Source organism: Orcinus orca, chromosome 5 (assembly GCF_937001465.1).
Source record: "Orcinus orca chromosome 5, mOrcOrc1.1, whole genome shotgun sequence".
In the NCBI taxonomy this organism is placed as follows: Eukaryota; Metazoa; Chordata; class Mammalia; order Artiodactyla; family Delphinidae; genus Orcinus; species Orcinus orca.
In genome coordinates this window covers 67,031,266-67,056,804 of record NC_064563.1, presented here as the reverse complement: position 1 = coordinate 67,056,804, position 25,539 = coordinate 67,031,266, and the positions used below count along the sequence as shown (strand labels likewise).

The following is a 25,539-nucleotide window of genomic DNA, read 5'->3' as shown; positions in this document are numbered from 1 at the left end:
ACTATAAATGGAGTATAACCTTAAAAATTGTGAATCACTATATTGTACACCTGTAACTTATATAATATTGTACATCAACTACACTTCAGTTAAATAAAAAAAGGCAACTGAATCTTTACTTAAGCCAACATCACACAACATCTAGAAAATGTTTCATCTATCTCTCAGTGCTTTCTCCTTTTGTGTTCCCTTGACTTTTGTGAAACTATCAACCAGCCATTCTTGGGCTGGTCAGTTGAGACACTGCAGCCAGCTTTTCCTGTTACTATGGAAACAGTGGCTCTATGGGGCTTTTTCCCTAAAAAAAAAACAAACCCTTCCACTCCATAATTCAGTAAAAATCATGAGCAAGTACAGTCAACTACATTCCTGACATGAGTGGCAAGACCGGGAACCAGCTATAAAAATTTTGCCTCACCAGAACACTTGGAAAAAAAGAATCAGCTCTAAATTCTGGTATTAAACTTGAATATTTGAGAAGCTATGCACCAGTTTCTGGAAGGCTTGGCTATTCAGCCCACCAGTTCAGTCACCATTAACTTTTAAGTGTGCTGAGAGCAATAACTATATATATATATATTTAGGATATAAAATACAGTTTATTGAGTGAACAGTTTAAATCAGAGAAATAACAGAATACATGTATTCCCCATAACTCTTATAATCTCACAATTTAGGTTGTGCATAGTTGACCTCTAAGTGCCTGGCCTATGTGCAGTAGAGAGGGGTCCTTTGCTACTGATAAGGCTGTACATATTTATAGTGTGAGGGTTAGGTAGGAATGATCTATGAAACTATGCAACACTGGAAGTTCCCAAAATGAGGAAATGGTTTCACTAGAAACATGGAGCTCCCAGAGTCCAGGGGTTGATATCAGCCTCTTCTTCCAAGGAACTAACTTAGACTTACTGAGAAGTTCCTTGCTAAGCTACTACAAAGAATTTCCAAGAGCACTGGGAGATCTCACTGGTGGACAACTGGAAAAAAAATTTTTTTTCCATCTTCCATTTTTTTTAAAACATCTTTATTGGAGTATAATTGCTTTACAATGTTGTGTTAGTTTCTGCTCTATAACAAAATGAATCAGCTATACATATACATATATCCCCAAATCTCCTCCCGCTTGCAGCTCCCTCCCACCCTCCCTACCCCACCCCTCTAGGTGGTCACAAAGCACTGAGCTGATCTCCCTGTGCTATGCGGCTGCTCCCCACTAGCTATCTATTTTACATTTGGCAGTGTATATATGTCAATGCCATTCTCTCACTCCATCCCAGCTTATCCTTCCCCCACCCTTTGTCCTCAAGTCTGTTCTCTACATCTGCACCTTTATTCCTGTCCTGCTCCTAGGTTCTTCAGAACCTTTTTTTTCTTTTTAGATTCCATATATATGTGTTAGTATATGGTATTTGTTTATCTCTTTCTGACTTACTTCACTCTGTATGACAGACTCTAGGTCACTACAAATAAGTCAATTTCGTTTCTTTTTTTTTTTTTTTTTTTGGCGGTACGTGGGCCTCTCACTGTTGTGGCCTCTCCCGTTGCGGAGCACAGGCTCCGGACGTGCAGGCTCAGCGGCCATGGCTCACGGGCCCAGCCGCTCCGCGGCATGCGGGATCTTCCCGGACTGGGGCACGGACCCTTGTCCCCTGCATCGGCAGGCGGACTCTCAACCACTGCGCCACCAGGGAAGCCCAATTTCGTTTCTTTTTATGGCTGAGTAATATTCCATTGTATATATGTGCCACATCTTCTTTATCCATTTATCTGTTGATGGATGCTTAGGTTGTTTCCATGTCCTGGCTATTGTAAACAGTGCTGCAATGAACATTGTGGTACATGACTCTTTTTGAATTATGGTTTGCTCAGGGTATATGCCCAGTAGTGGGATTGCTGGGTCGTATGGTAGTTCTACTTTTAGTTTTTTAAGGGACCTCCATACTGTTCTCCATAGTGGCTGTATCAGTTTACATTCCCACCAACAGTGCAAGAGGGTTCCTTTTTCTCCACACCTTCTCCAGCATTTATTGTTTGCAGACTTTTTGATGATGGCCATTCTGACTGGTGTGAGGTGATACCTCACTGTGGTTTTGATTTGCAAATCTCTAATGATTAGTGATGTTGAGCATCCTTTCATGTGTTTGTTGGCAGTCTATATATCTTCTTTGGAGAAATGTCTATTTAGGTCTTCTGTCCATTTTTGGACTGGGTTGTTTGTTTTTTTGATATTGAGCTGCATGAACTGTTTATATATTTTGGAGATTCATCCTTTGTCAGTTGCTTCATTTGCAAATATTTTCTCCCATTCTGAGGGTTGTCTTTTCAACTTGTTTATGGTTTCTTTTGCTGTGCAAAAGGTCTTAAGTTTCATTAGATCCCATTTGTTTATTTTTGTTTTCATTTCCACTTCTCTAGGAGGTGGGTCAAAAAGGATCTTGCTGTGATTTATGTCATAGAGTGTTCTGCCTATGTTTTCCTCTAAGAGTTTTACAGTGTCTGGTCTTACATTTAGGTCTTTAATCTATTTTGAGTTTATTTTTGTGTATGAGTTTGGGAGTGTTCTAATTTCATTCACTTACATGTAGCTGTCCAGTTTTCCCAGCACTACTTATTGAAGAGGCTGTCTTTTCTCCATTGTATATTCTTGCCTCCTTTATCAAAGATAAGGTGACCACAGGTGCATGGGTTTATCTCTGGGATTTCAATCCTGTTCCATTGATCTATCTTTCTGTTTTTGTGCCAGTACCATACTGTCTTGATTACTGTAGCTTTGTAGTGTAGTCCAAAGTCAGGGAGCCTGATGGCTCCAATTCCATTTTTCTTTCTCAAGACTGCTTTGGCTATTCAGGGTCTTTTGTGTTTCCATACAAATTGTGAAATTTTCTGGAAGAGCTTGAGAAGGATAGGTGTTAGCTCTTCTCTAAATGTTAGATAGCATTCACCTGTGAAACCACCTGGTCCTGGCTTTTGTTTGTTGGAAGATTTTTAATCACAGTTTCAATTTCAGTGCTTGTGACTGGTCTGTTTATATTTTCTATTTCTTCCTGGTTCAGACTCGGAAGGTTGTACTTTGCTAAGAATTTGCCCATTTCTTCCATGTTGTCCATTTTATTGGCATATAGTTGCTTGTAGTAATCTCTCATGATCCTTTGTATTTCTGCAGTGTCAGTTGTTAGTTCTCCTCTTTCATTTCTAATTCTGTTGATTTGAATCTTCTCCCTTTTTTTCTTGATGAGTCTGGCTAATGGTTTATCAATTTTGTTTATCTTCTCAAAGAACCAACTTTTAGTTTTATTGATCTTTGCTATCATTTCCTTCATTTCTCTTTCATTTATTTCTGATCTGATCTTTATGATTTCTCTCCTTCTGCTAACTTGGGTTTTTTTTTGTTGTTGTTCTTTCTCTAATTGCTTTAGGTGTAAGGTTAGGTCATTTATTTGAGACTTTTCTTGTTTCCTGAGGTAGGATTGTATTGCTATAAACTTCCCTCTTAGAAATGCTTTTGCTGCATCCCATAGGTTTTGGGTCATTGTGTTTTCAATGTCATTTGTTTCTAGGTATTTTTTTATTTCCTCTTTGATTTCTTCAGTGATCTCTTGGTTATTTAATAGTGGATTGTTTAGCCTCCATGTGTTTGTATTTTTTACAGTTTTTTCCTGTAATTGATATCTAGTCTCATAGCATTGTGGTTGGAAAAGATACTTGATATGAGGTCAATTTTCTTAAATTTACCGAGGCTTGATTTGTGACCCAATATGTGATCTGGCATGGAGAATATTCCATGAGCACTTGAGAAGAAACTGTATTCTGTTGTTTTTGGATGGAATGTCCTATAAATATCAATTAAGTCCATCTTGTTTAATGTGTCATTTAAAGCTTGTGTTTCCTTATTTTCATTTTGGATGATCTGTCCATTGGTGAAAGTGGGGTGTTAAAGTCCCCTACTATTATAGTGTTACTGTCGATTTCCCCTGTTATGGCTGTTAGCATTTGCCTGATGTATTGAGGTGCTCCTATGTTGGGTGCATAAATATTTACAATTGTTATATCTTCTTCTTGGATTGATCCCTTGATCATTATGTAGTGTCCTGTTTGTCTCTTGTAATAGTCTTTATTTTAAAGTCTATTTCATCTGATATGAGAATTGCTACTCCAGGTTTCTTTTGATTTCCATTTGCATGGAATATCTTTTTCCATCCCCTCACTTTCAGTCTGTATGTGTCTCTAGGTCTGAAGTGAGTCTCTTGTAGACAGCATATATATGGGTCTTGTTTTTGTATCCATTCAGCCAGTCTGTGTCTTTTGGTTGGAGCATTTAATCCATTTACACTTAAGATAATTATTGATATTTATGTTCCTATTACCATTTTCTTCACTGTTTTGTTTTTGTAGGTCTTCTCCTTCTGCAAGAACTATTTTTCACTGACCTTTGTTCCTCCAAGTCCTGGCACCTTAGAGGCTTGTTGAATATTTACTGAATTACCCAGAACTATTAGAAAGGCTTCCCACTATGCCACTCCCAGTACCTTCTCCCTAACTGGAAGAAGTCATTCTGAGAAGAACATTAACTGTACCCCTTATAGTGGATTCTACCAGCCAGAACACCCGGCCCCTCAGGCTTCCACAAACACAACAGCAGAGAAGGTTCATCTAAAACAGGGAATGGCTCAGAGTGTAACCATGCTTTTGTGATCAAGAATAAGACAAAAGTGCTTTCTCTGATTATTATGCATGTAACAATGCCAACTTTGCCACACAAGTTCCTGGTTGGTGTTTCTACAGTAGTCAAGAAGTGCTGCATCATAGCTGAGACGTTTTTGATGCTGCCTTCAACTAACCCTCTAAACTCCTTTAATCCACCTCAAACACTTCAGCACCTCCTATTTGGATCTATGCTAGGGAGTTTAGTGCAATGGACTTTAGGACAATTTCTATCTAAGGAAAATGCTTCTAATTTCTAGTTATCTATGATCAAACACTGAAGAAGTCCTAGGGAAGCATATGTGTCTTCCTACTTTTTTATTGAAGTTATCAGTTAGAGCCCATTAAGAAGAAATTTTATATACAAAAGATAAATATGATATACAAATTTTAAATGCTATAGATATATTATTACGTATGATAAGTATTTCTAATCCAGAGCTTTCTGAAAGAATATCACAAATACAAAATGCTCATGGAGTCTGCCAGGCCCTGACATGGTAGCAGAATAGGAGAGTGACTTCTACATGAGCCGCATATCCCGAGCTAGCAGGACCTACAGAACATGGCTCCTGACTCGTCGGCACTTGAGCAGAGCTCTTTGCAGGGCCAATATGCAGTAGAGTCACTGAACACTGTCATCAGTTATTGGTCAACAGAGAATCTTTGGCTTAAATCAAGAACACTGCTGCTCTTTTGTGTTTCTTACACATGTCACTTTGGCAGTCACACTGTTCAACAGACACTCTTGGTGCTCCCATCTGTCAGTGCAACTTTGGGAAGAGGGACTGTAGCTCCAGGATGACAACCAGAATATATATGTAGATGCATATATATATGCACACACAAACACATACACACAAATATACATATCCAACTAGGGAAGTAACAATGAGGTGCTGAGCTTCACACTGGTCTCACTTGGAGTATTGCTGATAGAGCTTAAACAGTAAGGAACTGACCATGCTGGGAATACAAGCCCAGAACAGCAATGATGCTTCATTTGTTCTTTCTCCAGTTATTCAGCAGAAACTTCTTTTTTCTCCTCACTTCCCATAAACAACTACGAAGTCCTACGGAATCTCTTCCATGTCTCTCTCATTCACGCAACAAGTACTGAATGACTGCATACTTTGTTCTACACTTAGATAGACAACAGGAAACAGAACTGCTACGGGCCCTGCCCTTATGAGGCAGAGAGTCTAATGGGGGACACATATAAGCAAAGAGGCAATTTCAACACAGCCAGATAAGTATGTTTGTAAGGACTAGTTCAGGGTACTCTGAGAGCTCAAAAAGCGAAGGACACCTAACTCACGGTGTCAAAAAGGTTTGTGGGGAGAATAAAAAGGCTAATACTTGAATCTATCTCACCTCCTCATTCTATTAACATAGCATAGGCTTAGGACCTTTTTTCTTCTAATTAGTCTTTCTGCCTCATGTTTGATGGAAACACTTATCCTTGAGATAAAAAGCAAACTTCACAGACTGGGGCTCTGTGATCTGGACTCCCGTTTACTTCACCAGGCTTCTGCAAGATCCCATACTTAAGACAAACAGAACTGCCTCCATTTCCTAGCTCACCCATGTCTGCCTGGAATACCTTTTGCCTTGTGTTTCCAGGCTAGATCAAGCTTTACCTCTACTGGGAAGCCTTCCTTGACCTCTTAGTTTGGGAGAGGCACCTGTTATGATATATATTTTAAAGTTATTCTACACACCATAAACAGTGCAATATTAAGTATGTGCTATTAAGTTTAGGCTTCAAGTCGGGGTGGTCAGTGGCTCTAAACAAGAATCCACATTTCAGAAACTGCAGCTCACATGAACTTCCAAAGGCAGCTCCTAAAAGCTGTTCATATATTGACCAACACCTAAGACTTTGCTCATTAGCTCAAAAGACAGCAGAAAAATTTTCCATTGGTGAAATCAATGTCTTATTAATAAGAATGGTAAATATTAGAAATGGACCCTCATTGCTAAAATAAAAGGTTTTCATGATATGTCGACTGGATAAAATGTTTTTGTGATCTTAATTTAATAAATGTCTTTAAGTATGGTAGGATTTGCTTTCATTACAATCTAGTCACAAAGTTGTAGGGGAGCAGCTAACCATTTCTCAAGTTTCTTCACTGGACTCTTTACCATAAAGAATGTAAGAGTTGTACTAAAGGATCTTAGTCATTTCAAAACCGGGTCTCTCCCGCACACTCTTGCAGCACCCTGTGCACCCTGCATGGCACGTGTCAAGTAGTCTGGTAACTGTCAGTGCAACCTGTCTACCTTTCCAATTAAATGCTGAGGTCCTTGAGAACAGGGATTGTATTTTTAATCTCTGTAGTCTGCTTCTTAGCTCACTATCTAGTATAAAGAAATACTTGCTGAATGGACAATAGTATATAAGTAGCATAATAAAGGACAGATGAAAGGACATCTGACTAGGAGTTGGGAGACTTGTGTTTTAATACTAGTTTCAGTAACAGCTGAGTACTTGTGTTATAATTTACTGAGTACTTAATATGTGTCAAACACAGTGTCGGGCACTTAAATTGTTTCTCATTTAATCTTTAGGGCAATTCTGAGAGGAGCATCATCACTTTACAGAGGAGGAAACAGAGAGGCTGACTTACTCAAGGTTATTCAGATAAAGTAGATGAGTCAATCACTGAATCCAAAGCATGTGTTTTTAACCTCTATGGTAGAAGTGTGTCCCATGGAACATTTGAGAGAGGTAAAAAATTTCCCTCTGGATTCCAGTTTCCTCCTTTGCTTACTGAGTGCGACTAAGTGGCTGACACCCTTTCCAGCTCTGGTGTGATGGTTCTGAGCGGCAACAATCACCACTGTGGTCTCGCCTGCCCTTGCTGTCTTGACAAGAGTGAAAGAGGGTTTCACGTGCAGCACGTTATAAGGCTTTTCAGACAACATATTTCGTTTCTATTCTTTTTTTCCTTTGAAAAGGGGATTCTGAAGGCAGAGAAAAGGCATCCATTTTTGGCACACCGCTTTGAAGCTAGAACCTGCTGTTAGTCAACAGAGCCAGCAAGGTGTTATTTTTGTTCTACAATCCTTCCCCGACACGGATGCTGGCTGAAATCATAAAAAAGAGCAAGGAAAGCACACCTACAACCAGGGACAAGTCAACTATCAGAGAAATAAAAATGGTAAGAGAAAACATAGCAAAAATGTCAATCTGTTTGCTATATTTCAACGGCACTGTTGCAGTTGGATAAAGAAAAGGATTTTAGTGGTTCTTTTGACATCATCTGAGAATTACTTCAAAGACAAACAACCTATCTGTGCCACAGAGTTCACATTCAAGGGTTGAAATGGCCTAGATAAGAGTTCTATCACACAAGTATTTATTGAGGTCTTACTTAGCTGGTATGTGCTGAAATGTTAATACCTCAGACGAGTTTTCTTTAGGAACAGCTATCTGGAGGGAAAGTACATGGTTAAGAAAAACTATGTACCTTTCATCCTTAAAATATCTTTCATCTGCTACCACTCACTGATACCAGGATGCCCATCTGGTAGAGAGGGTGGGAATTCTAGAACAATGAAAGTCCCTAGTTGTCAAGAGACTGATGTTAGACCCAAACCCCCATTTGGCTTCTCTGGAAGAGCCAACAAGTCCTGGTGACACCTCTTTAAGGCATCCAATCAGAAAGAAACTTTGACGCATTAAAATGATTTAAAATCACTCATTTTGAGAACATGGTTCAACAGAGAAGAATAAATACACAGAAGGAGGAAGTCGGCTTTTTGCCGTTAAAACTCACTCACCTTCTTAACAGCAGGATCCCCTTTGGATGGATGACAGGATGGGGACATTTTTACCTAAAAAAAAAAAAAAAAAAAGCAAACCTTTTGATATCTTCTTAGTTATAGTCTAGCTTTATTTGACCCATACTTAAAATAATTCAACTAGAACTCATGTAACTGAGATAAAACAGACATTTTCAGGGGAACAATGAGTAGATTTTTTGTTAAGTCCCTTTGAAGTTTCTCTGGAGATCAAAAAGTCAGTAGTTAGCCAAGATAAAAATGTGATTAGGGTAAGAAAAGTAGAAAAGATGGTCCAAATTGGTTTTAGCCAAATGGTGAGGAACCTAATAGACACAGATCTCTGTGGACAATGGAAATCAACTGACGTGATATGTAGTAGCACGTCTTGCAGAGACCAACTCAGAGTATCCCTTCTGATCTAATGTCCCTTTTAAGCAAAACATGCACAAGTGTTTGATAATAATAGAAGGATTTAGAAAAAGTATCAGCCAAGCCATAATAAAAGGATGTTTAGTCCTAAGAAGAGAAGACTGATGATATAGTAAGATCTTCAAATATAGGAAAGGTTGAAAGAGACTGTCAGATAAAAGAACAAGACCCAACTACATGCTGCCTGCAGGAAACATACTTTAAATATAAAGGCACAAATAGATTAAAAGCAAAAAGATTGGAAAAATATACCATGATAGTACTAGATTTCAGAGCAAAGACTATTGCCAGGGATATATTACTGCATAACAATAAAGGAATCAATTCATCAGGAGGACGTAACAATCCTAAATGTCTACACATCTAATAGCTTAAACCTAAGTGTCCATCAACAGAGGAATGGATAAACAAGATGTGATACATATATTACTCAGCCATAAAAAGGAACGAAATTGTGCCATTTGCAGAGACGTGGATGGACCTAGAGACTGTCATACAGAGTGAAGTAAGTCAGAAAGAGAAAAACAAATACCGTATAAGATCGCTCATATGTGGAATCTAGAAAATGGTACAGGTGAACTTATTTGCAAAGCAGAAATAGAGACACAGATGTAGAGAACAAACTTACGGATGCCAAGGGGGGAAGGAGGGAGTGGGATGAATTGGGAGATTGGGATTGACATATATACACTACTATGTATAAAACAGATAACGAATGAGAACCTACTGTATAGTACAGGGAACTCTACTCAATTATCTGTGGTGAACTAAATGGGAAGGAAATCCAAAAAAGAGGGGATATATGTATACATATAACTGATTCACTTTGATGTACAGCAGAAACTCGCACAACATTGTAAAGCAACTATACTCCAATAAATAGTAATTTTAAAAAGTACATAAAATAAAAACTGATAGAAATGCAAGGAGAAATAGATTTTACAGTCAGAGATTTCCATATCTCTCTCAATAAATGAGAGAACAAATATGAAGATTAGGAAGGATATACTCAATTTAAAAAATGGGCAAAGGATCTGAACAGACATTTTTCCAAAGAAGATATACAAAAGAATAACAGGTACATGAAAAGATGCTCAACATCACTTATCAGGGAAAGGCAAATCACAACTACAATGAGGTATCACCTCACACCAGTTAGGATGGCTTTTATAAAAAAAAGACAAGAGATAACAAACGTTGGTGAGGATGTAGAGAAAGGGAAACCTTACACATTGTTGGTGGGAATGTAGATGGGTACAGTATGGCGGTTCCTCAAAAAATTTAAAAACTTAACTACCATATCATCCAGCAATCCCACAGCTGGGTATATACCAGAAGGAATTGAAATCAGTATCTTGAAGAGATATCTGCCCACCAGTGTTCAGAGCAGCATTATTTACAATAGCCAAGATATGGAAACGACCTAAGCATCCATCAGAAGTTGAACAGATAAAGAAGATGTGATAATATATACACAGACACACACACACACACAGAAATATTATTCAGCCATGAAAGAAGGAAATCTTGCCATATGCAACAACACGGATGGACCTTGATGGCATCCTCAAGGATGCTAAGTGAGAGAAATCAGACAGAGAAGGACAAATGCTGTATGACAGCACTCATATGTGGAATTTAGAAAAACTGAACTCATAAAAACAGAGTAGAATGGTGGTTACCAGGGGCTGCGAGGTGGGGGTAGTTGGGGGGATGCTGTTTAAGGGTATAACCTTTCAACTAGTAGAGAAATAAGTTCTGAAGATGTAAGGCACAAGATAGTGATCATAGTTAACAATACTGTATCATAAACTTCAAAGTTGCTAAGAGACTAGATCTTCACTGTTCTCTACCCAAAAAAAGAAATGATAATTATTGACATGATAAAGGTGTTAGCTAAGGCTATCGTGGTAATCATACTGCAATACATAAATGTATCAAACCAACACATGGAACACCTCAAACTACACAATATCATATATCAATTACATCTCAATTTAAAAACTAAAAAAGGAAGGATATAGAATAGGGACATTGACAGAACCCTCCACCCAACAAAGGCAGAATACATACATATTCTTTTCAAGTACAGGTATACCTCAGAGATATTACGAATTCAGTTCTAGACCACTGCATTAAAGTGAATACTGCAATAAAGCAAGTCACACAAACTTTCTGGTTTCCCGATGTATATAAAAGTTGTTTACAGGGCTTCCCTGGTGGCACAGTGGTTGAGAGTCCGCCTACCGATGCAGGGGATGCGGGTTCGTGCCCCGGTCCAGGAGGGATCCCACATGCCGCGGAGCGGCTGGGCCCATGGGCCGTGGCCGCTGGGCCTGCGCGTCTGGAGCCTGTGCTCCGCGGCAGGAGAGGCCACAGCGGTGAGAGGCCCGCGTACCGCAAAAAAAATGTTGTTTACACTATACTGTAGTCTATTAAAGAGCATTGTGTCTAAAGAAACAATGTACATACCTTAATTAAAAAATACATTATTGCTATAAAGTACTAACCATCATGTAAGCCTTCAGCAAGTCATAATTTTTTTTTTTTTTTTCGGTATGCGGGCCTCTCACCATTGTGGCCTCTCCTGTTGCGGAGCACAGGCTCCGGACGCACAGGCTCAGCGGCCATGGCTCACAGGCCCAGCCGCTCCGCGGCATGTGGGATCCTCCCGGACCGGGGCACGAACCCGTGTCGCCTGCATCGGCAGGCAGACTCCCAACCACTGCGCCACCAGGGAAGCCCCTAGTCATAATTTTTTGGCTGGTGGAGGGTCTTGCCTCCATGGTGATGGCCGCTGACTGATCAGGTGGTGGCTGCTGAAGGCTGGGGTGGCCATGGCAGTTTCTTAAAATTAGGCAACAATGAAGTTTGCCACATCGACTGACTCTTCCTTTCACGAGCGATTTCTCTGTAACACGCAATGTTGTTTGACAGCATTTACAGTAAAGCTTCTTTCAAAATTGGAGTCAATCCCCTCAAACCTTGCTGCTGCTTTATATGTTTATGTAATATAAATCCTTTGTTGTCATTTCAACAATCTTCACAGCATTTCATCAGGAGTAGATTCCACCTCAAGAAACCACTTTGTTCATTCATAAGAAGCAACTCCTCATCTGTTCAAGTTTTATCATGAGATTGCAGCAACTCAGTCACATCTTCAGGCTTCACTTCTACTTCTCTTGCTATTTCCACCACGTCTGCAGTTACTTCCCCCACTGAAGTCTTCAACCCCTCCAAGTTATCCATGAGGGCTGGAATCAACTTCTTCCCAACTCCAGTTAATGTTGATATTTTAACCTCTTCCCATAAATCACCAATGTTCTTAATGGCATCTAGAATGGTGCATCCTTTCCAGAATGTTTTCAATTGACTTTTCTTAGATCCATCAGTGGAATCACTACCTTTGGCGGCAACAGCCTTATGAAATGTATTTCTTGCATAATGAGACTTAAAAGTCAAAATTACTCCTTGATCCATGGGCTGCAGAATGGATATTGTATTAGCAGGCATGAAAACAACATTCATCTTGTTGTACAGCTCCATCAGAGTCCTTAGGTGACCAGGTGCATTGTCAGTGAGCAGTAATATTTTTCAAAGGAAACTTTTTCTGAGCTGTATGTCTCAACAATGGGCTTAAAATATTCAGTGAACCATGTTGTAAGCAGATGTGCTGCCATCCAGGATTTGCTCCATTTACAGAACACAGGCAGAGCAGATTTAGCATCATTCTTAAGGGCCCCAGGATTTTTGGAATGGTAAATGAGCACTGGCTTCATCTTAAAGTCACCAGCTGCATTAGACCCTAACAAGAGAGTCAGCCTGTCCTTTGAAGCTAGGCACTGACTTCTCCGTTCTAGCTATGAAAGTCCTAGAAGGCAAGTCATCTTCTTCTAATATTAAGGCTGTTTTTGTCTATGTTGAAAAATTATCTCAGCTAGATCTTCTGAATAACTTGCTGCTGCTTCTACACCAGCACTTTCTGCTTCACCTTACACTCTTACATTATGGTTTCTTTCCTTACACTTCATGAACCAGCCTCTGCTAAGTTCAAACTTTTCTACTTCAGGTTCCTCACCTCTCTCAGCCTTCACGGAATTGAAGACAACTAGGACCTTGCTCTGGATTAAGCTTTGGCTTAAGGGAATTTTACGGCTGATTTGATCTTCTATCCAGACCACTAAAACTTTCTCCACATGAACCATAAGGCTATTTTGCTTTCTTATCATTTGTATGTTCACTGAAGTAGCGCTTTTAATTTCCTTTAAGAACTTTTACTTTTCATTCACAACCTGGATAACTGTTTGGCACAAGAGGCCTAGCTTCTGACCTATCTTGGCTTTTGACAAGACTTTCTCACTAAGCTTAATCATTTCTAGCTTCTGATTTAAAGTGAGAGATGTGTGACTCTTCCTTTCACTTGAACACTTAGAGGCCACTGTAAGGTTATCAACTGGCCTAACTTCAAAATTATTGTTGCTCAGGGTATAAGGAGGCCCAAGGAGAGGGAAAGAGACAGGGGAACAGCTGGTAGGTGGAACAGTCAGAACACACACATTTATAGATTAAGTTTGCCATCTTACGTGAGTGCAGTTTGTGGCACCCCAAACAATTACAATAGTAACATCAAAGATCACTGATCACAGATCACCATGTAAATAATAATAAAAAGTTTGAAATACTGCGAGAATAACCAAAATGTGGCACAGAGATGCAAAATAAGCAAAAGCTGTTGGAAAAATGGTGCCAAAAGACTCGCTTGATGCAAGGTTGCCACAAACCTTCAATTTGTAAAAAAAAAAAATGCAATATCTGAAAAGTGCAATAAAGAAAAGCACAATGAAATGAGGTATGCCTGGACCATTTACCAACATATATTGTCTTCTGGCAATAACAATTTTCAATTAATTTTGAAGAATTCAAGTCACACAAAGAATGTTCTCTGACTATAATAGAAATAAATTAGATATCAATAACAGAAAGATTTCTGGAAAAATTCTCAAATATTTAGGAACTTACACACTTCGAAATAACACTTGGATCAAAGAAGAAATCAAAAGGAAATTGATCCTTTTTAAAAACACCCATAGGGCTTCCCTGGTGGCACAGTGGTTGGGAGTCTGCCTGCCGATGCAGGGGACGCGGGTTCATGCCCCGTTCCAGGAAGATCCCACATGCAGCTGAGCGGCTGGGCCCGTGAGCCATGGCTGCTGAGCCTGTGCGTCCGGAGCCTGTGCTCCGCAGTGGGAGAGGCCGCAACAGTGAGAGGCCCGCGGACCGCAAAAAAAAAAAAAAGAAAAGAAAAAGAAAAAGGAGAAGTAACAACTGACACTGCAGAAATACAAGAAATACAAAGGATCATGAAAGATTACTACAAGCAACTACATGCCAATAAAATGGACAACCTGGAAGATATGGACAAAATTTTAGAAAAGCACAACCTTCTGAGACTGAACCAGGAAGAAATAGAAAATATGAACAGACCAATCACAAGCACTGAAATTGAAACTGTGATTAAAAATCTTCCAACAAACAAAAGCTCAGGACCAGATGGTTTCACAGGCGAATTCTATCAAACATTTAGAGAAGAGCTAACACCTATCCTTCTCAAACTCTTCCAAAATATAGCAGAGGGAGGAACACTCCCAAACTCATTCTATGAGGCCACCATCACCCTGATACCAAAATCAAAGATGTCACAAAGAAAGAAAACTACAGGCCAATATCACTGATGAACACAGATGCAAAACCCCTCAACAAATACTAGCAAACAGAATCCAACAGCACATTAAAAGGATCATACACCATGATCAAGTGGGGTTTATTGCAGGAATGCAAGGATTCTTCATTATACGCAAATCAATGTGATATACCATATTAACAAATTGAATAAATACCATATGATCATCTCAAGAGATGCAGAAAAAGCTTTTGACAAAATTCAACACCCATTTATAATAAAAACCCTCCAGTAAGTAGGCATAGAAGGAACTTACCTCAACATAATAAAGGCCATATATGACAAACCCACAGCCAACATCGGCCTCAATGGTGAAAAACTGAAAGCATTTCTATGAAGATCAGGAACAAGACTTGGCTGCCTACTCTCACTATTATTATTCATTGTTTTGGAAGTTTTAGCCACAGCAATCAGAGAGAAACAGAAATAAAAGGAATCCAAATCAGAAAAGAAGTAAAGCTGTCACTGTCTGCAGATGACATGATACTATACATAGAGAATCCTAAAGATGCCACCAGAACACTACTAGAGCTAATCAATGAATTTGGTAAAGTAGAAAAATTAATGCACAGAAATCTCTTGCATTCCTATACACTAATGATGAAAAATCTGAATGTGAAATTAAGGAAACATTCCCATTTACCACCACAACAAAAAGAATAAAATACCTAGGAAAGAACCTACCTAAGGAGACAAAACACCTGTATGCAGAAAACTATGACACTGATGAAAAAAATTAAAGATGATACAAATAGATGGAGAGATATACCATGTTCTTGGATTGGAAGAATCAACATTGTGAAAATGACTCTATTATCCAGAGCAATCTACAGATTCAATGCAATCCCTATCAAACTATCACTGGCATTTTTCACAGAACTAGAACAAAAAATTTCACAATTTGTATGAAAACACAAAGGACCCCGAATAACCAAAGCAATCTTGAGAAAGAAAAACAGAGCTGGAGCAATCAGGTTCCCTGACTTCAGACTATACTACGAAGCTACAGTAATCAAGAAAGTATGGTACTGGCACAAAAACAGAAAGATAGATCAATGGAACAGGATAGAAAGCCCAGAGATTAACCCACGCACATATGGTCACCTTATCTTTGATAAAGGAGGCAAGAATATACAATGGAGAAAAGACAGCCTCTTCAATAAGTGGTGCTGGGAAAACTGGACAGGTACATGTAAAAATATGAAATTGGAACACTCCCTAACACCATACACAAAAATAAACTCAAAATGGATTAAAGACCTAAATATAAGGCCAGACACTATGAAACTCTTAGAGGAAAACACAGGCAGAACACTCTATGACATAAATCACAGCAGGATCCTTTTGGACCCACCTCCTAGAGACATGGAAATAAAAACAAAAATAAACATATGGGACCTAATGAAACTTAAAAGCTTTTGCACAGCAAAGAAAAGCATAAATAAGACAAAAAGACAACCCTCAGAATGGGAAAAAATATTTTCAAATGAAGCAACTGACAAAGGATGAATCTCCAAAATTTACAGGCAGCTCATGCACCTCTATATCAAGAAAACAAACATCCCAATCCAAAAATGGGCTGAAGACCTAAACAGAGATTTCTCCAAAGAAGATATACAGATTGCCAACAAACACATGAAAGAATGTTCAAAATCATTAATCATTAGAGAAATGCAAATCAAAACTACAATGAGATATCATCTCACACCAGTCCGAATGGCCATCATCAAAAAAGGCACAGACAATAAATGCTGGAGAGGGTGTGGAGAAAAGGGAACCCTCTTGCACTATTGGTGAGAATGTAAATTGATACAGCCACTAAGGAGAACAGTATGGAGGTTCCTTAAAAAACTAAAAATAGAACTACCATACGACCCAGCAATCCCATTACTGGGCATATACCCTGAGAAAACCATAATTCAAAAAGAGTCTTGTACCACAATGTCCATTGCAGCTCTATTTACAATAGCCAGGACATGGAAGCAACTTATGTGTCCATCGAGAGATGAATGGATAAAGAAAATGTGGCACATATATACATGGAATATTACTCAGCCATAAAAGGAAACGAAATTGAGTTATTTGTAGTGAGGTGGATGGACCTAGAGTCTGTCATACAGAGTGAAGTAAGTCAGAAAGAGAAAAACAAATACCATATGCTAACACATATATATGGAATCTAAGAAAAAAAAATGGTCATGAGAACCTAGGGGCAGGAAGGGAATAAAGATGTGACCTACTAGAGAATGGACTTGAGGACAAGGGGAGGGGAAGGGTAAGCTGGGATGAAGTGAGAGAGTGGCATGGTCATATATATACTACCAAATGTAAAACAGATAGCTAGTGGGAAGCAGCCGCATAGCACAGGGAGATCAGCTCAGTGCTTTGTGACCACCTAGAGGGGTGGGATAGGGAGGGTGGGAGAGAGACACAAGAGGGAGGGGATATGGGGATATATGTATATGTATAGCTGATTCACTTCGTTATAAAGCAGAAACTAACACACCACTGTAAAGCAATTATACTCCAATAAAGAAGTTAAATAATAATAATTTAATAAAAGAGACATGCACCCCAGTGTTCATTGCAGCACTATTTACAATAGCCAGGACATGGAACCAACTTAAATGTCCATTGACAGATGAATGGATTACGAAGATGTGGCACATATATACAATGGAATATTACTCAGCCATAAAAAGAAACAAAATTAAGTTATTTGTAGTGAGGTGGATGGACCTAGAGTCTGTCATGCGGAGTGTGGTAAGTCAGAAAGAGAAAAATAAATACAATATGCTAACACATATATATGGAATCTAAGAAAAAAAACAGTTTCTGAAGAACCTAGGGGCAAGACAGGAGTAAAGACGCAGACGTAGAGAATGGACTTGAGGACATGGGGAGGGGGGAAGGGTAAGCTGGGACGGAGTGAGAGGAGTGGCATTGACATATACACACTGTCAAATGTAAAGCAGATAGCTTAGTAGGAAGCAGCCACATAGCACAAGGAGATCAGTTCGGTGCTTTGTGACCACCTAGAGGGGTGGGATAGCGAGGGTGGGAGGGAGATGCAAGAGGGAGGGTATATGGGGATATACGTATATGTATAGTTGATTCACTTTGTTTTACAGCAGAAACTAACACACCATTGTAAAGCAATTATACTCCAATAAAGATCTTTAAAAAAAAGAAAGAAAAGAAGTCAATAGGAGCCTATTAAGAATAATTTTATGCCAATAAATTAGATAAATGAAAAGCATACTTCCTTAAAAACTACTTATAAAAATGGACCCAAGATCAAAAAGAAAATATGAATAGCCCTGTATTTATTAAAGAAATTGAATTTTTTATCAAACTTTCCCACAAAGAAAACTCCAAGTTCACATGGTTTCAGCAGTGATTTCTAGCAAATATTAAGTACACAGAGACTAAGATATGAAATCAGAATATCTACTTATTAACTTATACGGAAAAATAATTATTACATGTAGTTCAATAGATACTAGATACTATCTATCTACAATGATGTAGAAGAGATATGAGTACTGGGAGAGCAACTGGACTCAAGTTCTCAAGGCTGTTCCAATTCTAACAGTTTAATTCTAACAGCCTACAGTATATAATGATAAAGACATTTCCTATCACTGTGGCATCAATCTATTCAAACAGGACCATGTTGCAGTCTTTTATGCCTTTCCCCTCTGACTTTCAGAATAACTTTAGAAAACATACCTCAGCTCTGGGATCAAAACTGCTGGCTGTACAGACTGTCCTTTAAGATTTAGCAGGTCTGCAAAAATTAGACTTGAAAGTCTTTCCTTTAACATACAATGACATTAATACTCTGGAATTTACTCCAGATGTATGATGTAGTTTGCTGAATGTGATCCAATTTTAACTCCTGGTATGCTCTTTTTGAAAAGGGAGAAAATAGATTTCAAAGCAAAGTAGATATTTAAGCTTAAAAAAATGAACTCATAAAAAGATCTACAGACTTTTTAAAACAAGCCAAAAACTAGACGTGGTGCTGGACAATTTATCTGAGAAAGCTGTTCTCTGGAGATTAAGTCAGAGAGTGTTTGAAGTGGCAACAGAAATGGTTCAGCATCACTTACGAATGGTCTTATTTTTTGTTTAAAAGGATTCCTTCTGGAAATGCCTCAGGCAATGCAGCTTAAAAGACACTTTAAATCCAGGTGTGCAGAACACTAGTTCTGGGGATATAGATGATATATTAAGCCAAGGCCTTAATAATGCTAAACTTTTGTGATCTTTGTTAATAAAATGATTCCTAACTTAGAGAAGCAATCTGATCTGAAGTTTGATAGCAATAGGAATATCTTCCTTATCACCTTGCTTTTTTAAAAACGAGCCTTGATTTTTCTGATTACCAAAGGAATACTGTTCATGAATGAAGAAGAGATATGGGAACATATGTATATGTTTAACTGATTCACTTTGTTATAAAGCAGAAACTAACACACCATTGCAAAGCAATTAGACTCCAATAAAGATGTTGGAAAAAAAAGAAATACAAAAGAGCAAAATAAAGCAAATAAAAATGACAATCCAATCACACAGCAATAACTACTACTAACATTTGGAATCACACAGCTTTGTGATCTTTTTATGTAACATATTGAGTTTATTTCACCATATCAATGTTCTCTGACAACATGCTTTTTCATGGCTATAAAGCAGTTCATTCATTGCATACATACAACATAACTAATTTAACCAAGTATTAGGAAAGTATTGGGACATTTAGGTTGTTTTCAATTTTTTAAATTATTTAAAAAATGCTGTCATAAACATCCTTGTGTAACACTCGGTATACACTCTTCATGTGTTACTTTCATTGCACAGATTCTTCTAAGTCCCACTTCTAAGAGTGTAGACATTTATAAATATATATTGCCAGTTCTCCTCCTGACAAGTAAAATATATCCACAAATCCTTTTATTATAATTCTAAAATCCAAAAAGCTCTGAAATCAAAAGTACTTTTTAAAAACTTTTGGCACCAAAAGTTATCTGACATCAAAACCTGACCTGAAGTGAGGCTATTTATAGCCTTTATTTATCCCACGTAAGCATTTGATTATGGGATGCTGCCCTAGACCCCACTGGGAATGTTATGTAACATACAATATAAGCACCGTATTGCCATTCTTTAGTATTTAAAGATGCCATTTATTGTCACTTGGCTTCTCCTCCCCACCCCCTTTTTATGAGAAATCAGTCATCATTCTTATTATTGTCTTTTCTTTGGCTGCTTTTAAGATTTCCTCTTTATCTTTGGTTTTGGCAGTTTGACCAAGATGTGTCTGAATGTGGTTTTCTTTGTACTTATGCCACTAGCAGTTTGCTGAGTTTTTGGACATACGGGTTAATGTTTTTCACCAAATGTGGGAAATTTTCAGTCCCCCCTCCACTTCTCCCTCTCTCCTCACCAGTGATACATACGTTAGGACTTCTTGATATCATTTCACAGGTTACTGAGAGCTCTCTTCACTTATTTTCAACCCTTTTAGTCTCTGTGCTTCTATTAGGATTATTTCTATTGAACTCTCTCCAAATTTACAGATAACATTTGTCTCAGTGTTAAAAATGCTGTTGATATCTAATGAAATTTTCATCTTATTTTTTTAACTCTAGAATTTACATTTGGTTTTATTTTATTTTAGTTTCCATTTATCTGCTGAGATTTCCCTATGTATCCAATCATTCTGCTGATCTTTGTCCTCTAAATCCTTTAACTTATTTATAATTTCTATTTTAAAGTCCTTGACTCCCAATTCCAATATCTAGGTCATCCATAGATCTGCTTCTATTGATGTTTTCCTCTTGATTTTAGGTTATATTTTCCTTCTTCCTACTGATCTTATAATAGTTTGGCCTTTGGCTTTGTTAGAAAGGATTTATTTTACTTTTGCCCTTAGTCTTAGGGTGGCGCTTAGGCATAAGGCATGGTCCTTCTGCAGTTTCAATACAAAACCTGAGATGTTTATCAATCCCTCAAATTTGGCAGGGCTTGCACTCAAATTCAGCACTATGCACTTGCTGATATCTCTGCTCAGTGCTTTAGTCCTCCTGATGCTACTTTCTGCATGGTTTCTTGAAGCACTGTTTGTGTATGTGCAACTTAGAAACCTGTAAAAAGAATTTAGGGCTCCCTCCTCCCTGGCTCCCTTCCTTCTGAGATGGCCTCTCAATTTACAACTGCTTTGGTAGTCTTGAACTCTGTTTCTTCATCCAATAAGAATACTACTATAAGCTCTTTTCCCCCAGTTCTCCAAGACAAACTGAAATGTGTGATAAAGGGAAAAAAAACCTCATTAAATGTAGAGCTCCTCTAGTTTGCTTCCCTTATTTCAAGGTTTGTGTTCTCTAAGGTTTCTGCCTGCTTCTGGTTGCTCTCTAAACAATACTTTGTCTATATAATTGTTACTGGCAGAAGGGTTGTCCAATACAGGCTGCCCTGCCCTTATTGGAATTGGAACTCTGTATTAAGTTTCTTCAAATACTTTTTCTGTCCTATCCCTTCCCTTACTTCTTGCAGAACTCCAATTACATGTATATCTTGCTAGTTGAAGTTGTTCTGTAGTTCATAGTCATTCATTTATTTTCAGTGTGTGTTTGATTTGGGATAGTTTCTATTGCTATACAGTCAAGTTCACTAATCCTTTCTTCTGCAATGTCCTTATGCTGTTAATCCCATCTACTGTGTTCTTCATCTCATACACTGTAGGTTTAATCTCTAGATGTTTGGTTGGCTCTTATGTTCAATCCTTCCTCTAGCTTCTTGAACATATGCAATATAATTATAATAACTGTTTTAATGTTCTTATCTACTAATCCTATCATATGTGCCATTTCTCGGTCTGTTTCAATGGATTGTTTTTTTTAATTCATAAGTTAATTTTAATATATCCTTTCTTATAACTTGTGAGTAGAAGACACAAAAACAGAAACTGAAAAAAATTAAATGAATGGCATTGTGTGCTAGTGTGAAAAATCTGGGATTTAGTCAAAATGATTTTTTTTAATGGCTGCTTAAAAAAATTTATTTATTTATTTAAATATCTTTATTGGAGTATAATTGCTTTACAATGGTGTGTTAGTTTCTGCTTTATTACAAAGTGAATCAGCTATACATATACATATATCCCCATATCTCTTCCCTCCTGCGTCTCCCTTCCTCGCACCATACCTATCCCACCCCTCTAGGTGGTCACAAAGCACCAAGCTGATCTCCCTGTGCTATGCGGCTGCTTCCCACTAGCTATCTACTTTACATTTGGTAGTGTGTATATGTCCATGCCGCTCTCTCACTTTGTCCCAGCTTACCCTTCCCCCTCCCCATGTCCTCAAGTCCATTCTCTAGTAGGTCTGCACAGACCTACATACTGTTTTCACCATGCCTCAATGAGACACTAAAAAAGATTTATGTTTTCATCCTGGTGGAAAGAAGGAAGGGATAGAGGGAGAGAGGGGAGAGTTAATTACTTTCTCAAGCTCATGTAGTAAGGCAGAGGTCAGTTCTAGAGCCCAAGCCCTGTGACAGCCTATGTTCTTTCTTCATGAGAATACTCATTACTTAATTAATAAGATTTATCTAATGCTCTTATTAGTTTACACTGTCATTCTCTGCCATTAACTTCAGCTAATATTCCAATCTATAGCACAGTTGTATGTACATAGTAGATACATCCCCTAGTAGGAGTTTCTTTCTTTTGGTTGTAGAGCACAAAGGGAAGGCGGGGGATTTTTTTTTTTTAAGACTATTTTTTTAAGAGCAGTTTTAGGTTCATAGCAAAATTGAGAGGAAGGTACAGAGATACTTCACATGTGGCATGCTTCACAGATGTACAGCTTCCCCTATTATCAACATCTCCCACCAGAGTGGTGCATTTGTTATAACTGATGACAAATTACATTGACACATCATTATCACCCAAAGTCCATAGTTTACATTAGGGTTCACCCTTGGCATTGCACATTCTATGGATTTGGACAAAGGCATAATGACTTATATCCATCATTATATCAATAGTATCATACAGAATATTTTCACCACACTAAAAAATCCTCTGTTCTGTTTCTTCATCCTTCCCCCCGACCACCCCTGGCAACCAATGATCTTTTTACTATCTCCATAACTTGCCTGTTCCAAAATGTCATGTAATCGATTTTTTTCTCCTTTTTATGACCTGTATGTTCCTGCTTTCTTGCATGCCTTGTAGTATTTGATCAAATGCCAGGCACTGTGAATTCTACTTTGTTCGGTTAGATGTTCCTGTAATCCTTAACATAATCTTGAACTTTGTTCTGGGATGTGGTTAAAATACATAGAAATAATTTGATCTCTTTAAATTTTGCTGTTAAGTTTTGTTGCGTGGGATCAAAACAGCAGCTAGTCTAGGGTTAACTCTTCCCGCAATATTGAGGTCAAACCCTTACTTAGTACTCTCAGTGCTGCCCTGTGAATTATGACATTTTCCAGCTTGCAGTATTCCTGGCTATATATGAATTTGGGGCACTGCTACCTCTAATACTTTTGGGTGCTCCTTTTTCTGGCCTTGAGTCATTTACTCACAAACATGAGTGGGTCAGTATTCAACTCAAGGTTGCCTTCTGCAGATCTCTGAAGCCCTCTCTCTGTGTGGCTCTCTCCTGTGAACTCTAGCCCTTGTTTTCCCTGGACTCCCTGCTCTGTCCAAAATCAGAGATACTGATGAGCTCTGTCTTGGTTCTCCCTCCCTGTGCAGCGGCTTGGAAACTTTCCTCCAGCAGTACTTTAGTACATCATTTGTTTATTGTCTCTCAAGGGTTATTCTCCTTCACGGCTTGAGGTCCAATGTCTTGAGAACCATTCTTTTATATATTTTGTCCATTTATCCCCCAAAAGACTCTTAGTGAAATGGAAGACCCTGTAGGTATACCTTTCTTTTTTTTTCTTTAAATTTATTTTTTATACAGCACGTTCTTATTAGTTATCTATTTTATACATATTAGTGTATATATGTCAATCCCAATCTCCCAATTCATCCCACCACGACCCACACCCAATTTCCCCCATTGGTGTCCATACATTTGTTTTCTACATCTGTGTCTCTATTTCTACCTTGCAAACCGGTTCATCTGTACCATTTCCCTAGATTCCACATATATACGTTAATATACGATATTTGTTCTTCTCCTTCTGACTTACTTCACTCTATGTGACAGTCTCTAGGTCCATCCATGTCTCTACAAATGACCCAACTTTGTTCCTTTTTATGGCTAATATTCCATTGTATATATGGACCACATCTTCTTTATCCATTCATCTGTCGATGGGCATGTAGGTTGCTTCTATGACCTGGATATTGTAAATAGTGCTGCAATGAACATTGGGGTGCATGTGTCTTTTTGAATTATGGTTTTCTCTGGGTATATGCCCAGTAGTGGGATTGCTGGCTCATATGGTAATTCTGTTCTTAGTTTTTTAAGGAACCATACTGTTCTCCACACGGGCTGTATCAATTTACATTCCCGCCAACAGTGCAAGAGGGTTCCCTTTTCTCCACACCCTCTCCAAATAAATAAACAAATAAAGCATTTGTTTTAATTTATTTTATTTATTTTTGGCTGCGTTGGGTCTTCGTTGCTGTGTGCAGGCTTTCTCTACTTGTGGCGAGCGGGGGCTACTCTTCACTGCGGCACGTGGGCTTCTTGTTGAGGTGGCTTCTCTTGTTGCGGAGCATGGGCTCTAGGTGCGTGGGCTCAGGAGTTGCGACGCTCGGGCTTAGTTGCTCCGCAGTATGTGGATCTTCCCAGACCAGGGATCGAACCCGTGTCCCCTGCATTGGCAGGCGTATTCTTAACCACTGCGCCACCAGGGAAGTCCTCCAGCATTTGTTGTTTGTAGATTCTTTGATGATGCCCATTCTAACCAGTGTGAGGTGATACCTCATTGTACTTTTGATTTGTCTAATAATTAGTGATGTTGAGCAGCTTTTCATATGCCTCTTGGCCATCTGTATGTCTTCTTTGGAGAAATGTCTATTTAGGTCTTCTGCCCATTTTTGGACTGGGGTTTGTTTTTTTTTAATATTGAGCTGCATGAGCTGTTTATATATTTTGGAGATTAATCCTTTGCCCATTGATTCGTTTGCAAATATTTTCTCCCATTCTGAGGGTTGTCTTTTAGTCTTGTCTATAGCTTCCTTTGCTGTGCAAAAGCTTTTAAGTTTCATTAGGTCCCATTTGTTTATTTTTGTTTTTATTTCCGTTTCTCTAGAAGGTGGGTCAAAAAAGATCTTGCTGTGATTTATGTCAGAGTGTCCTTCCTATGTTTTCTTCTAAGAGTTTTATAGTGTCTGGTCTTACATTTAGGTCTTTAATCCATTTTGAGTTTATTTTTGTATATGGTGTTAGGGAGTGCTCTAATTTCATTCTTTTACATGTAGCTGTCCAGTCTTCCCAGCACCACTTATTGAAGAGACTGTTTTTGCTCCATTGTATATCCTTGCCTCCTTTGTGATTGATTAGTTGACCATATAGGCTCAGTAGTTGTGGCACAATGGCTTAGTTACTCCGCAGCATGTGGGATCTTCCCAGACCAGGGCTGGAACCCGTGTCCCCTGCATTGGCAGGCAGATTCTTAACCACTGTGCCACCAGGGAAGTCCCTGCATTAGTATTTTTAATGTATGCCAGTTTAATATGTATTTTTAAAACTTTGCCAGTTTAATAAGTTTTTTTTAAATGGCATTATAATGCTATTTTAACTGGTATTTCTTTGATCACTGGTGAAGTTCAATATTTTTTCACATTTTATTGGACAACAAAACTTTTTTATGCCCTTCGCCCATACTTCCAGCAAAGCTTTAGTTCT

General features: G+C 38.5%; 1 protein-coding gene and 1 long non-coding RNA gene across 4 annotated transcripts in view; one reads left to right on the top strand and one right to left on the bottom strand.

Annotated features, from left to right (window-relative positions):
* The window catches only part of VPS8 (VPS8 subunit of CORVET complex), a 300,406-nt gene that overhangs the window by 50,107 nt on the left and 224,760 nt on the right, over positions 1–25,539 (bottom strand). For 2 of the 3 annotated variants that reach the window (XM_049709893.1, XM_033403195.2), the window contains exon 45: positions 8,488–8,541. The exons of the other annotated variant lie outside the window; for it this stretch is intronic. In XM_049709893.1, coding sequence (XP_049565850.1) covers positions 8,488–8,541 — 54 coding nt within the window. The remainder of the gene's footprint in view (positions 1–8,487; positions 8,542–25,539) is intronic. 3 annotated transcript variants of the gene reach the window in all.
* Positions 1–25,539, top strand: part of LOC125964429 (uncharacterized) — a 190,432-nt gene that overhangs the window by 7,514 nt on the left and 157,379 nt on the right. The gene's annotated exons all lie outside the window — the stretch shown is intronic.